Here is a 16069-nt window from a genome sequence, read left to right on the forward strand (position 1 = left end):
GTGCTGCAGCAACCCAGGGAGCCTCCGTCGTTCCGCGGTTGAACGTTCGAGGACACGGAAAGCGGTCTTCAGACGTATGAGAGGGTCGCTACATTTAACATCTGGAACAGCGACGACCAACTGCAACATATTTCTTTTTTGAGTTGGAAGACGCCGCCAGCACGTGCTTAGAGAACCGAGAAGCCACCTTAACGACCTGGGACCGGTTCCGAAGCGGCTTCCTGCAGGCATTCACAAGCATCGTACGCCGAAAACGAGCGCAAGCGCTATTAGAAACTTGGGGGCAGCTGCCTGATGAGACTACTGCAATTTTCACGGAGGAAATGAGCCGTCTATTTCGCCACGCCGACCCTGAAATGCCCGAGGAGAAGAAAGTCTACGCATGCGTGGTGTGAAGGAGGAGCCTTTCGCCGGAATGGTACGAAGCCCACCGAAGACTGTCGACGAGTTTCTCCGCGAGGCCACCAGCATCGAAAAGACACTTGAGATGCGGAACCGGCAATTCAACCGCCGCACCAACTTTACAAATTACGCCGGAATTCAATCACTGGCCACCGACTACCTACGTGAGAATATCAGAGCGGTCGTACGGCAGGAGCTGCAGAAGTTCTACCCAAGGTCGCAGTCTCATCATCATCATCATCATCATCATCATCATCATCATCATCATCATCATCATCATCATCATCATCATCATCAGCCTGGTTACGCCCACTGCAGGGCAAAGGCCTCTCCCATATTTCTCCAACAACCCCGGTCATGTACTAATTGTGGCCATGCCGTCCCTGCAAATTTCTTAATCTCATCCGCCCACCTAACTTTCTGCCGTCCCCTGCTACGCTTCCCTTCCCTTGGAATCCAGTCCGTAACCCTTAATGACCATCGGTTATCTTCCCTCCTCATTACATGTCCTGCCCATGCCCATTTCTTTTTCTTGATTTCAACTAAGATGTCATTAACTCGCGTTTGTTCCCTCACCCAATCTGCTCTTTTCTTATCCCTTAACGTTACACCTATCATTCTTCTTTCCATAGCTCGTTGCGTCGTCCTCAATTTGAGTAGAACCCTTTTCGTAAGCCTCCAGGTTTCTGCCCCGTAGGTGAGTACTGGTAAGACACAGCTATTATACACTTTTCTCTTGAGGGATAATGGCAACCTGCTGTTCATGATCTGAGAATGCCTGCCAAACGCACCCCAGCCAATTCTTATTCTTCTGGTTATTTCTGTCTCATGATCCGGATCCGCAGTCACTAGCTGCCCTAAGTAGATGTATTCCCTTACGACTTCCAGTGCCTCGCTGCCTATTGTAAACTGCTGTTCTCTTCCGAGACTGTTAAACATTACTTTAGTTTTCTGCAGATTAATTTTTAGGCCCACTCTTCTGCTTTGCCTCTCCAGGTCAGTGAGCATACATTGCAGTTGGTCCCCTGAGTTACTGAGCAAGGCAATATCATCAGCGAATCGCAAGTTACTAAGGTATTCTCCATTAACTTTTATCCCCATTTCTTTTATCCCCATTGCAGCGGTGGCGTAGAGGTAGAACACCCGCCTCGCGTGCAAGAGGTCCGTGGTTCGAATCCCGGTGCCGGCAATTTTCCAGCGGATTAAAAAAAAAATCCGCGTGTTGATAAAATTGCATAAACAGGCCTGGAGTGTGGCCTGATCCCGGTGACCAGAACCGGTAACGCACTCCCTCACCAGAGCAGGATTGGCCACCCTGGTGCAGTACTTGGCCACAACCTCCTATATGAACAACACAATCAAACCCCGGCCCTCAGTCCCCAGCAGCTGCGAAGCAACTGACCACGGCGGCGGTCAGACCTGCGACGCTGCAGAGGGTGCTAAGAATCACTGGCTCCGGACAGGCCGCCATTGGAATATGAACCTGGCAACGTTTAACGCTAGAACGTTATCTAGTGAGGCGAGTCTAGCAGTGCTATTGGAGGAACTAGAGGGCAGTAAATGGGATATAATAGGGCTCAGTGAAGTTAGGAGGCCAAAAGAGGCATATACAGTGCTAAAAAGCGGGCACGTCCTGTGCTACCGGGGCTTAGCAGAGAGAAGGGAACTAGGCGTCGGATTCCTGATTAATAAGAACATAGCTGGCAACATACAGGAATTCTATAGCATTAACGAGAGGGTGGCAGGTCTTGTTGTGAAACTTAATAAGAGGTACAAAATTAAGATTGTACAGGTCTACGCCCCTACATCCAGTCATGATGACCAGGAAGTCGAAAGCTTCTATGAAGACGTGGAATCGGCGATGGGTAGAGTGAAAACTAAATACACTATACTAATGGGTGACCTTAATGCCAAGGTAGGCAAAAAGCAGGCTGGAGACAAGGCAGTGGGGGAATATGGCATAGGCACTAGGAATATGAGGGGGGAGTTATTAGGAGAGTTTGCGGAACAGAATAATATGAGGATAATGAATACCTTCTTCCGCAAGCGGGATAGCCGAAAGTGGACGTGGAGGGGCCCGTACGGCGAGACTAGAAATGAAATAGACTTCATACTCTGCGCTAACCCTGGCATCATACAAGATGTGGACGTGCTCGGCAAGGTGCGCTGCAGTGGCCACAGGATGGTAAGAACTCGAATTACCCTAGACCTGAGAAGGGAACGGAAGAAACTGGTACATAAGAAGCCGATCAATGAGTTAGCGGTAAGAGGGAAAATAGAGGAATTCCAGATCAAGCTTTAGAACAGGTATTCGGCTTTAATTCAGGAAGAGGACCTTAGTGTTGAAGCAATGAACGACAATCTTGTGGACATCATTAAGGAGTGTGCAATGGAAGTCGGTGGTAACTCCGTTAGGCAGGATACCAGTAAACTATCGCAGGAGACGAAAGATCTCATCAAGAAACGCCAATGTATGAAAGCCTCTAACACTACAGCTAGAATAGAACTGGCAGAACTTTTGAAGTTAATCAACAAGCGTAAGACAGCTGAAATAAGGAAGTATAATATGGATGGAATTGAACATGCTCTCAGGAACAGAGGAAGCCTAAAAACAGTGAAGAAGAAACTAGGAATTGGCAAGAATCAGATGTATGCGTTAAGAGACAAAGCCGGCAATATCATTACTAATATGGATGAGATAGTACAAGTGGCTGAGGAGTTCTATAGAGATTTATACAGTACCAGTGCCACCCACGACGATAATGAAAGAGAAAATAGCCTAGAGGAATTCGAAATCCCGCAGGTAACGCCAGAAGATGTAAAGAAAGCCTTAGGAGCTATGCAAAGGGGGAAGGCAGCTGGGGAGGATCAGGTAACAGCAGATTTACTGAAGGATGGTGGGCAGATTGTTCTAGAGAAACTGGCCACCCTGTATACGCAATGCCTCTTAACGTCGAGCGTACCGGAATGTTGGAAAAACGCTAACATAATCCTAATCCATAAGAAAGGGGACGCCAAAGACTTGAAAAATTATAGACCGATCAGCTTACTGTCCGTTGCCTACAAACTATTTACTAAGGTAATCGCAAATAGAATCAGGAACACCTTAGACTTCTGTCAAGCAAAGGACCAGGCAGGATTCCGTAAAGGCTACTCAACAATAGATCATATTCACACTATCAATCAGGTGATAGAAAAATGTGCGGAATATAACCAACCCTTATATATAGCTTTCATTGATTACGAGAAAGCATTTGATTCTGTCGAAACCTCAGCAGTCATGGAGGCATTACGGAATCAGGGTGTAGACGAGCCATATGTAAAAATACTGAAAAATATCTATAGCGGCTCCACAGCCACCGTAGTCCTCCATAAAGAAAGCAACAAAATCCCAATAAAGAAAGGCGTCAGGCAGGGAGATACGATCTCTCCAATGCTATTCACAGCGTGTTTACAGGAGGTATTCAGAGACCTGTCGCAGTCTCAAGGGGATTCAATCGCCGAAATCGTCAAAGAGGAGGTTCAGCAATCGCTGGGAGCTCCTGAGCTGCAACCACAATCACACCAACCCTAGCCGGAAGCGATGACCTACGCCGCCGTCGCCCGCCGTCAAGGTACTCCTGCGCGACCACGCCAAGTCCCTGTAACGACGCAACTTCGTTGTCCACCGCCGCCACCACCAACACGCCCACCCGTCGCCCTGCGCAGCTACGCGAGGAAGACAGACGTCTGGCGCGCCGCTGATCATAGACCGCTCTGTTAGCACTGCCGAGAAGCGGGTCACGTCTACCGCTGATGCCCATACCGGGAGATGGGACTGCGAGCGTTCGCCATTAAGGCGCTGCAGCCACAGACTCGCAAACGACCTCGCGATATCGCCGACTAGCTCGTCGCCACTCAGTGGAACTCTCGACGACCGTCCCGTTCACCGTCACCAGGCCGCTACCTGTCGCCGCAGCGCCAACCATACACCGGCCCACCCCGGGGCCGCTCTGCGAGCCCATATTCGGAAAACTAAAAGCAGCAACTGATGGAGGTGCGGTTGCTGTTCGTCGAACTGACGAAGATCTTCCACCACCGACGAAGACGCCGAAGAGACCACCTCGACGACATAACAACGAAACGCCGCCATCCCGACGAAGTCTGGAAGCAAGGAATCGCCGACGACAGACGACCTGATGACGCCACGTACCAGCCACAGGTCAACGCGACGTAGCCGTGATCCGACGCCAAGATCTAACAGTAACGCAAGACAAACAACCACCGACCTCGACGTGCTTCTCGATGGCCACACTGTTACCGCCTTAGTGGACACAGGGGCCGATTAATGATTGGACACATCGCCGACCAGTTGAAGAAAGGTACAACTGAATGGGAAGGCCTTCCAATTCGGACAGCTGGAGGACAAAAATTATGGGGTTTCACGTGCCAAACCACTTTCTGATTATGAGGCACGCTTGAGTGGAGGGCTCCTGAAATTTAGACCACCTGGGGTTCTTTAACGTGCACCTAAATCTAAGTACACGGGTGTTTTCGCATTTCACCCCCATCGAAATGCGGCCGCCGTGGCTGGGATTCGATCCCGCGACCTCGTGGTCAGCAGCCCAAACGCCACTGCAGGAGGATACCTCGTTACGCCGACTGGAATCTGGACGGCAAGAATTACCGTTCATGACCGGACTCGCCCTGCCAACCTTATTATCCTCCAACAGTGTTCACGAGACGTCATTCTCGGAATGGACTTCCTGAACCAACACGGCGCAATCATCGACCTCAAGTCGAAATCGATAACACTGTCGGAAGATCAAGCGATACCGCCGGAGAGCTCTCGTAGTCACCATGCCTTGAGTGTGCTCGAAGATCAAGTGAGCATCCCGCGGCGCCCCAGAATTATTATTTCCATCGGCACCGTAACACCCGCTGACGTAGGAGTTGTCATCGAGGGTGACCAACGTCTGCTGCTTTACCATGAAATTTGCGTCGCAAGGCGGATCACTCGACTGCACCGAGGGAAAGCGCAAGTGATGCCAATCAACTTCAGCCACGAGTTCAAGCACGTCAACAAGCGCACGACAATCGCGTACATCAAGGAAATTGTGGAAACCAGCAATGCGTTTGTCCTATTGGATTCTGCCGCATCGACATCGACCGCCATTGTTCCCGAACCAGACATCGATAACAATCCCTCTCCCCATGAGCAAGCAGCAACAGCTCAGAACTCTTCTCCGACGATACAAAGAACGTTTTTCGACGTCATCGATGATTCGACGAACACCAGTTGCAAAGCATCGCATAATAACCGACAAGTGCACTCGACCACTCCGCCAGAGCCCTTACCGAGTTTCGACGTGAGAACGTGAAGCTGTAAGGCACCAAGTCAGGAAATGCTGCGCGACGACATCATCTAGCCGTCGTAAAGCCCGTGGGCATTTCCTGTAGTCTTGGTGAAGCAAAGGACAGAATCTTACGTTTCTGCGTCGATTATTGTCATCTGAACAAGATCACGAAGAAGGACGTGTACCCCCTCCCACGAATAGACGACGCATTGGATTGGCTCTCGCAACACTAAATATTTCTTGTCGATTGACCTCAAGTCTGACTATTGGCAAATAGAAGTCGACGAAAGAGCTCGCGAAAAGACCGCCTTCATCACGCCAGACGGCTTCTACGAGTTCAAGTTTATGCCATTCGGACTGTGCTCGGCGCCTGCAACGTTCCAGTGCGTGATGGAAACGGTTTTAGCAGGATTGAAGTGGCAGACCTGTCTTGTTTACTTTGATGGAGTCGTCTTCACCAGAAATTTCGACGATCACCTTAGGCGGCTTGCGACAGTACTGGAGGCCATCAAGACATTAGGGCTCACTCTGAAGCCAGAAAAGTGCCGCTTCGCTTACGATGAGCTTCTGTTCTTAGGCCACGTAATCAGCAAATCTGGTGTCCGCCCCGACCCGCAAGATAGAGCTGCCATCGCTAAGTTCCTGCAGCTCACCGACAAGAAGACAATGCGTAGATTCCTTGGCATGTGTGCCTACTACAGGCGCTTTGTCAAGGACTTCTCACGCATCGCTGACACATCTAACCAAATGTGATAACGAGTTCAAGTGGGAAACGCCGCAGGCCAACACATTTCAAGAACTCAAAAGACACATGCAGTCGCCTCAGGTACTTGCGCACTTCGACGAGGACGCCGATACCGATATCCACACTGAGGCCAGTAGCCTAGGCCTCGGTGCCGTCCTAGTCCAGAGGAAAAACGGACTTGAACGGCTGATAGCTTACGCTAGCCGGTCGCTGTCGAAAGCGGAACGTCAATTATTTTACGACTGAGAAGGAATGCCTCGCCATCATTTGGGCTACAGCGAAATTCCGAACTTACCTATATGGCAGGCCATTCAAAGTCGTCAGCAACCATCACGCGCTGTGTTGGCTAGCTAATTAACAGGACCCTCCAGCACGGTTGGCGCGGTGGAGCCTGAGACTGCAAGAACATGAGATCACTGTAATCTACAAGTCCAGACGAAAACACTCTGATGCCGATTGCGTATCACGCGCCCCCATTGACCCGCCGCCGCAAGACGACGAGGATAACGGCGCCTTCCTTGGAACAGTAAGCGCGGAAAACTTCGTTGAACAGCAACGAGCATACCCGGAGCTAAAAAACCTCGTCGAGTACTTAGAAGTTAATACCGACTTTGTCCCTAGATCGTTTAACCGTGGATTGTCTTCGTTCACGCTTCAAAACAACCTACTCGTGAAGAACTTCTCACCAGTCCGCGCCAACTACCTTCTTGTTGTGCCGTCAGCGCTGCGTCCAGAAGTACTGCACGCCCTACACTACGATCCGACCGCTGGGCACCTCGGATTCTCCCGGACGCTGTCGAGCATACAAGAAAGGTATTACCGGCCGCGCCTAACTGCCGACGTCGCCCGTTACGTCAAGGCATGCCGAGACTGTTAGCGGCGCAAGACACCACCGACAAAGCCAGCGGGATTATTACAGCCGATCAAGCCTCCTTGCCGACCTTTTCAGCAGATCGCGATGGACTTGGGACCGTTTCCGACGTCAACATACGGAAATAAGTGGATCATCGTGGCGACGGACTACTCCATCCGCTTCGCTGAAATGAAAGCTCTTACCAATAATTGGAGCGCAAAATGTATCGAGCGGAAGAGAAGCGGAAAAATGCAAATGTTCTGCGGAGAATACAGAGGTGTGCGATGCGTACCAAATCAGCGAGGCAGGAAGCGGAGCGCCGCCGAGATACGCGCCGCCGTGCTGCGCGATCCAGAAGAGAAGCGACGTGCGGCCGAACAATAGCGGCACGCCAACGAATGGCCGCCGGACAGGCCTCCGATACCGAGTGGCACCGACGTTAGAACTGGCACTTTCGAGCAGGCGCCTACAGTCAAAAGCACTTTGTCGAAGACGAATTTGGTGCCGCGTTGTAGCGTCTGCGACCGCCTCTGGTTCCGATCGTGCGTCATCAGGGTGTCGCGGCCCGCGCATTTGGGCGGTCCTCGAGCGAGTGCTTTCCTCAGGAACACACGAGTTCCTCCGGGATTTGTGCCGCCCGCAGGACTGGAACGTGTCGCATTGACATAGATAATCATCGAGGATGGTTTCTTCCGTAACTTTTCTGATGCAGATGTTTGTTGCAAGAAGTTGGGCGCCACTTAAGATTCCTTACGGGATTTGAAGACGAAAGCATAACAACTTCTCTGAGTTCTCAGCTTAAATTAAAACTTGCCATTATTCCACCTTAATTCACCTTCCTTTAATGGTACCAACATTATTTCACCTTTCTTCCCTTTAATCCACCTGAATCCAATATTGCGAGTGGGTCAGGTCAGTTTTTTTGGGTGCGGGCCACGGCGTCCGGCCGACGTAGTGGCTCTTCACCGTGGGATTTCGCAGTGGGAGACGCAGCCGGTCCAGCCCCGCGAACGCGATGTCATCACTTGGTCACGTGGGCTTTGGTGCTATCGGACGATAACGCCGGACGAACGCCGGAGTTGTCGATTCGTGGGCATAGAAGGTTTTCGCCTTAAAGTAGAGTGCATGCATACCGGCAATGCAAAGTGTATTAGCGCACCATAGCTCGAACTTTTGACGAGAGAACGATTCTTCCCGCTTAAGCACATGTGATACTGTTGTGAATTGCGTGTGTTGCGCGGATCTTGCTGGTTCGCTTTGTGAAAAAACTTTATAAGGCTGGTACTCCTCAATTAAAACGCAGTTCATATTCAGCGCTGTGTCTGTCTTCACCTTTCCACTGCGACTTCTTGCATGGCTTAAATTGAAACATTTGAAGAATAAACTATGCCCTGCATTGAGACGTTCTTACGCATCCTATTTGTGCTGAAACTTGTGTGGGTACAGAATTCAGGAAACTTGTTATGCGTGAGAAAATGCCTATTTCAAATGTGAAATGTGGGCTTTCAAACGACAGACGGATAAGATGCAGCCGCCGAAGTGCTTCATTTGCTGCCGCTGTCGTTTTCTTTCTGTTTCTTTTCTTTCGCAACCTTTTCAAGCTTAGTTTGCCGGCTGAGATATCTGCGAATTCCTAACGCGAAGAAACTGCATCCTATCTTGTCAATGCAGCCTAAATTCGTGTTGTTGGTTTTGTTTATTTACTTAACCGACGCTGACCTCACTATAATATTGAGGGGGAAACAACTCCCTAAAGATCCGCGGAGTTGCGACACGTAGGCCGGGAACAGTTGGGAAATCACATATTCGTTGGCTACAGCTATTGCTAAGCACTTGCTTGTGCGTGTTAATTCGAGACGCGTTTCTTACGTTCGACTGTGACTTTATGCATGGTGCAGGTTGGGTATCTTCTTTATGCCTTTCTCGCATAATGTGTCTTTATGCAGTTATTTTCTCATGAATTTGCACAATCCAGGGCTTGGCTCGTCCTACGTATGGCTCAACTTGCGGATGATCCAAGGGTTCTTCCACTGGCTAGACCCCATTCCTCAACTTTTCAAGTACGTATGTTTCTATCGTGTTACCTGCCAGTGCTACACGGCGTATCGACTAACGAAAGAACGCGCTGATGTTTGCGAGTGCAAGAATTATTAACATACAGTGCAATCTATGAATAGTCAAAACTTTTCTAACAACGCTTTAATAATAGCGATGGTATGCAGCCGACATTTGCCTTCAAGTCCGGATATTTTGGACACACAGGCGCAAACTTGCACAGCCCATAGCGATGGCTGAGCAGTTCTGGTATTCTTGTAATAAGCACAGTACGAAGTAGCGGGCTCGATACCTGACTGCGGCGGTTACATTTTAGAGGGGATGGAGCGCAACACCCCTGCTCTTGTCTTTAGAGGTTCGTCAAAAACTTGCATGGTCGACCGCATTCGTCGCGGCACCCCTCAGACCACTTGGAGCGTATTTTGAATGTTAAACCCCAGTAATTCCCATTAATTAAGTTGAAAGGTAAATAGTGATGATCAATTAAGCAATGAGAAATTTGTGACCAATTCATCACGGCATTTCAGAGATACAAGGGGTCCTGAATGTCTCACAAAGCAGACATAGACTATTTGTAGGATTCTCCTAGCGAACGCGAGCGCTTAGTTTTGCTTTCCTCACAAAGGCGTAAATAACGAAAAACCTATCTTCTCGATTCATCCTTATTTTACTCACTCCCGTAGAACGTAGACAACTCGTCTATTATGCATTCGAATACGTGGAAGCTTGACCGACGTCTCCTCCCCATATATAACAACCACGTTGCGTTTCTTCTCACTTTCTTTAAGCCAATACGCCGATATTATTGCCAGCGGGCCCGAGTTGCATCAGAGCACTGCCGCATACCGTCCAAGTGTACGTTTGACGGGTTGAAAATACATTAATGATCAGCCACACGGGGAGTTTACACTCCAGGAATGTTGCAATTGGTCAGTCTTACCATGAGCGAAGCCTTCCTTTGCAGATTTGCGTACAAAAACGAAAAAGAAGGAAATCTGGCAGAAACAATTTCACGATGATGTCGACGCTAATGCAATTAGCATTGAAGTAATTTATCGACAAGTCCTTCAGCGACCGCCAAAAGGCGTCATGCATGAGGCGCGTATGCAGCCAGAATGCTCTCTAGAACTTTTCTTCGTGCACGTTGTGCCACCAAGCACTAGTGCAGTGAAATACCGGCATGGCGCGTGTGTCAATTCAGACGAGATCGTCCGAACATACAAAATATGCAAATGACACGTAGCTGAACAGAGGCAAGGTAATGTTGTTAGCCATCGCTTGGAGATACTGTGATTACTTTCCTTTTTTGCATTCCGCCAAAATATATAATTACTCTTAATTAAATAATCAACTACTCAAATATTATTATTAGATGAAACGTGTAAATGGGAAAATTGTAGAGCAACACGAAAAAGACCCGATGCAGCTTTCTGTTGTTCAGTACGTGCTACATAAAAGTGTTTTTCTCCGAGCGTAAAAGAAGCCCGCGAATACACACAACGTGGTTTGAGCGGCCAGTCGCGCTGCAATTTGAGTATGGCCCCCTGTAGTGACGTGTGTTCAGCTTTGTGCCCCCAGCACCGGATAAATTTAAATGATTTTCTTGTCACTGAAGAATGGTGCATACCCAGTGGCTCGTGCCAAGTGACCCTTGTTGGCGTCAAATACTTTAAGGAGCGGCTTACACACCCAGTGACAATTATTCTGAGAGCCAAGCTGGCGTGAAACAGGTTTATTGAAGAGCGACACATGCCTCGTGGTACATACCCAATGACCTAAGTTGGGGTTAAAGAATTGAATCGAACTGAAAAGTGCTTATTCTCTAAGGGAACGGTTGTGGAAGCAGGTGGGTGGGTGGTGCCCCTAGCCCAGGGCTCCACTGGCCTCATCAGCCCGCCGTGCTTAGTCAAGGAGTGCCTCTCGGGCCTCCTTTTCCTCGCTGGCGAGCCCGGTCTCCCAATGCTCCGTTCTTAATTTTCTTGCGCCGGAATGCGGGGCGTATCAATTTTGGGTGGTCTCAGGTCGCTTTCCCACGTAATGTGGGCGAGAGTTGGCTGGCCTCCGCACCGAGGGCACCACGCGTATGCGGTGGGGTGGGTCGCATGCTTTAACCGTAGGTGCTGATATGTGTTTGTTTGCAGGCGGCGCCACTCGTGCGCTTCCCTCACACCTAACTGAGGGTATGGAAGGGGGGGGGGGCGGAAAGGGCTAGCGCTGCCTTTCGAGACGCTGATGTTCTAGGATATCCCGGAGCATGTGGGGTGCCTGGGACGGGAGGAGTGTGTCCGGACGGGGGACACTCGCTCGGTGAGTCATAGCTCGAGCTGCACTGTCCGCTCTCGTTCACCGTGGCTACGATGTGTCTCGGGCACCATATGATTCTGTGTGTCTGATCTAATGTTGTGCCTAAGAGATGGGCGACACGTGTAGGAACGCGACCGCTACGACGTTTTTTGAGAGTCCATGATGATATACGATCCCTGCCTCATGGCTTCTTTGGTGTTGACTGCGAGAGCGACCGCCATGGTTTCCGCTGTGTTTGCCGAGCTGGTCTTAGCTGTGGCGCAGGTGAATAAACCTGGCATTCGGGCCGAGCCAATGACTGCCAGAGAAAATCCATGTGTGCCACAGCGGGATGCGTCTGTGTAAGGTGTGTGTGGGTCAGTTCCGTACTGTTTTGCGAATTATTTGGCTCTGGCGTCACAACGCGCTCGGTGGTACAAGGGGTTCATTTTTTTCGGTATAGGCACGGTGTGGAATTGCTACCGAATATTCGCAGAAAGGCGTACGAGTTTTTCGCCACTGTATTGCCACCACATGGGATACCCTAGGCCATGTAGGTCCTTCCCACTCGTGGGCGTGAGGCTGAGTCTTTCTCGCTACGACATGAAGACAGCGGCCGTCAGCTCCTAAAAGGTGTTGTAGATCCCTAAGGGTTGAAGACGATTCGTAGGTTTTGCTGTTGGTAGTCCATGGGCAGCCTTGTAGGTGGTACGAATGAGCGTATCGGCTTGTTCTACCTCGGCCTTACTAAGTTCTAGGTAGGTAAGACCGGAAGTGACTCGGCTAATTAGAAAGGCATGGGTTAGGCGGAGCGCATCCACGTCTCCGAAGCCTTTGGGATGGCAGGTTACTTTCTCTACTATGTGTGCAGTTTGTTTTACTGTCGTGCGAATAGATTTAAGTGTGTGGTCCACGCACCTATTACCCTGTATACAGAGACCAAGTATGCGTGTTTTGGCAACTTTGCGTATGGGGTGGTCACTAACTCTCAGGTCGAAGGGTTGTTTGCCTTGGTGGCCTTTGCCATACAGCAATTCTGATTTTTCTTGGGAGCAGCTCAAACCACAGCCATCCGCGAAGAGATGTACTGCCTATACTGCTTCTTGTAGAGTATGTTCTTTGCGCCCGAGAGAGCCTCTGTTCACCCATAGCATGATGTCATCGGCGTACAGGGTCTGGTATGGACTCAAGCTGTCCGGCAAGGCGAGCCATACCAATATTCTTAAGTAGTTGAGATAATATGACTCCTTGAGGAGTTCCTCTATTAGGCATGGTGAGAGTGGACGATTTGGTTTCTCCTATGCCTATCGCGGCTTTCCTCTCAGTGAGAAAAGAGCGAATATAGTTATATGTCCGTTCTCCACAGTTGTTGTTGTTGAGTTCCTACAGGATGAGTTCCTGCACCATGACCCATGGTGTCGAAAGCGCTCTTCAATTCGAGAGCAGCCAGCATGTACGTATTTCGTACCCGAGGCAATGCCATGTAAGAAGTCGTCCCGCAGGCGGAGGAAAACGTCCTCCGTTGAGATATTCCGGCGGAAGCCATATATATATGGGTCGGGAAAAAGTTTCGATCCTCTAGATATTTAACTAGTCGGGTTTGAATGACCTACTTGAAAAGCTTACCGAGGCAGGGTGTAAGAGAAATCGGACGGAGGTTCTGTAAAGTGGGTGCTTTGCTGGGTTTCGCCATGAGTGCTATTCATGCCTCTTTACATTCTCGTGGCAGGCCCCAGATTCTCATACGTGCTCGGTAAAATGACGGACATGTTCATCTAGGCAATCGTCACTTTGGTTCCGCAGCATGGCCTTGGTAACGCGATCGGGTCCCGGTGCGGTGCTACCTTCGACAGCTTGCACTGCATCAAAAAGTTCCGCCCTTGTGATTGGCGAGTCCAGCTCTGCATTCGCAATGCTCTTGTATCCCAGAGTTCATGGCGGGCCTCCGGCGTAGCCTACGTATTTTGCGCGCAGTCTGTTCAAAAGCTCCTCCTCCGTGCCGGCAAAATCATCAAGTAATCACCGGATTTTCCGGGGCACTGTGGTTTTGGTCCTGCCAGGGTGGAGCAAGCTTCGCAAGTTAGCCCAGGTCTTTGCCGTGTTTAGCGTATCCCTCATCGAGTCGCAGGAAGTGACCCAGCTTTCCGTCTCGACTTTGCGAGCATATTCGTTTGCTCGTTCCGAAACTCCGGCTATTTTGATTCGTAGTTTGTGATTGAGATGCTGGCGTTTCCATGGCGTAGTTAGGCTACGTCTACTCTCCCACATGCGGAGGAGTTGTCGGTCTGCCACCGGCACTTTCGCTATGAGTGCTGTGTGTTTCGAGACAGAATCATGCGCATCACGGAAGTGGTTTGCACATGCCTTAGTATCCTTCTGGGTGGTGAGTGGTAGTGGGAACTGTCTGTATTTTGACCAGTTCGTTATCGTTACCTGGCCCGTAGTCTAACGGACCTTCGGAGAGGCTATCGACAAACTAATTAAACAATGGTCACTTCCTCAGATTTCGTCGAAATTTGTGCAGGTGACTTCGCCCAAGTTCAACGTGACGGTTAGGTCAGGAGAATAGTCGACGCTGGCAGTGTTTCCCAGTCGCGTGGGTGTGGTGGGGAGTGTGATGAGCTGGAGTCTGTGATTCCCTATTGCCTTCTCTAAGAGGTTCCTTTCTTGGCGTGTCCTTTGTGTAGCTTCAGCTTGCCTGAGGTGCATTGAAATCACCCAGCAAAGCGAGGCGGTCTTGTCTAGTCAAAAGTGAGATTGTTCCAGCAAGCATTGTTTCAAAATCTGTGCCTTTCTCTTTGGGCGGGCTATAGGTAGACGTTCACGATGAGGGTGCTAGCCTTGCCTCGCTTATATGCGTGAATCCTAATAATTTGATGTTGAGTGTAACATCGCGGTATGTAATGTACACTTGATGAGATATCCTTAGACACCATTGTCGCGATTTTGGGATACTCTGTATTGGATATGGTACAGTAACCCCGAAGCGGGAGTGGCTTGGTACCTCTTTCCTCCAGACAAATAATGTTCGGTTTCACTGGGGTTATTTGTGTGAACCGGTGTTAAAGAGGTTCTTTGATGAGCCGCACATTCCCACTTGCACACACCACGGGACCCGAATTGAGATCAAAAAGGTTCAATGAAGTGGGGCACATACCTAGTCTCACATACCCAGTGTTCCAAGGTAGAGTGAAATAGACTCACTGGAGAGAAGAACGTAAGCTCTAGCGCATACCTAGTAACATAGGTAGGTGCGAAATGGTTTAACTGATGGGCGGCGGGTGTCTATACTCGCATATCATTGGCTCAGTTGGCCCAAAGATTGTTTTCAAACCTGGTTTCCTCATCACAGCAGTCATTAAACCATGGACTGCCCAGTGACCCTAGTTTGCACAAAAACGGTTAGAGACAGGTAGGACAGACAGCCCTACGAAAGTGCGTGAAGCACCCTAAAATGCTAATCACACACAAAAAAGCGACGATACTGTTATGGGTGAAGTACGTGAAAGTTGTGCGAGATTTCAGTCGGTGGAGAAAAGAAAGACGATGGGCAGAAACATATGGCACGAGTAGCAGGCCGAATGAAGAAAAAGATGATGAACGTCGTCATGTGGCACGAGAGAACGGAGCTGCGAAATAACGAGAACAGTACAGTCAGTCACAGACTGACACGCTCTTATAGAAATGAAGAAAAAGAAAGGAGAAATCGAATCAGGTTATCTTCAAGCAATTCTGCATTATTCTTCTTCAATTACTTTTCTTGAAATCTTTTATCTTTTACTTATTCATTCAATATTATATTATTGTAAACGTAATGTCAGCTTATTGGGCATTCTCCCGCTGTGGGTATGTTCCTTAATAGAAATATCATCATGGTCATCAGTGGGCGTGCAAAACGAGACACCACCGATGGCTCATACTCACGATGGCCCATATCCTCGTTGGTATGAGTCGTGTTTTGAGGCAACAACAACAACAACAGCACCGCCGGTGAATCGGACGTTGGAGGAAGCTGTCGGACTCAGGGTCCGTGCTTCCCGGCTCCAACCAAGCCAAGGCGATTCCCTCTGTGGGTACTGCACCTCCTCTTCGCAGCCCTCATTGGAAGTTTTACAGCTGACGGGGCTACCTGGCGTTCGCCCGGGGGCGACCAGGAAACAGGACTGTTACATCGCCATCGTTTGTCTACTCGGGCTGCCGCACTGCCTTGGACACGACCTCTCGCAAGCCCCCACCCTTTGCGCTACTGGTGATCACTCTTCAAAACATTTTCTTGCCACGCTTCGGGTTATATTTTGTTACGAGATTGCATTAACTCAGAATGACTTTCTTGTTATGAGATACTGGTACCTGTTTATTCTTACACTCATTCACTGTGTACTTCGGGGTCGAATA

General features: G+C 49.6%; 1 protein-coding gene across 1 annotated transcript in view; it reads left to right on the top strand.

The window, feature by feature from the left end:
- LOC139052429 (uncharacterized) overlaps positions 1-16069 on the top strand; it is a 211543-nt gene that overhangs the window by 79992 nt on the left and 115482 nt on the right. The window contains exon 8 of the mRNA XM_070529524.1: positions 9312-9396. Coding sequence (XP_070385625.1) covers positions 9312-9396 — 85 coding nt within the window. The remainder of the gene's footprint in view (positions 1-9311; positions 9397-16069) is intronic.

Source organism: Dermacentor albipictus, unplaced genomic scaffold (assembly GCF_038994185.2).
Source record: "Dermacentor albipictus isolate Rhodes 1998 colony unplaced genomic scaffold, USDA_Dalb.pri_finalv2 scaffold_22, whole genome shotgun sequence".
NCBI lineage: Eukaryota > Metazoa > Arthropoda > Arachnida > Ixodida > Ixodidae > Dermacentor > Dermacentor albipictus.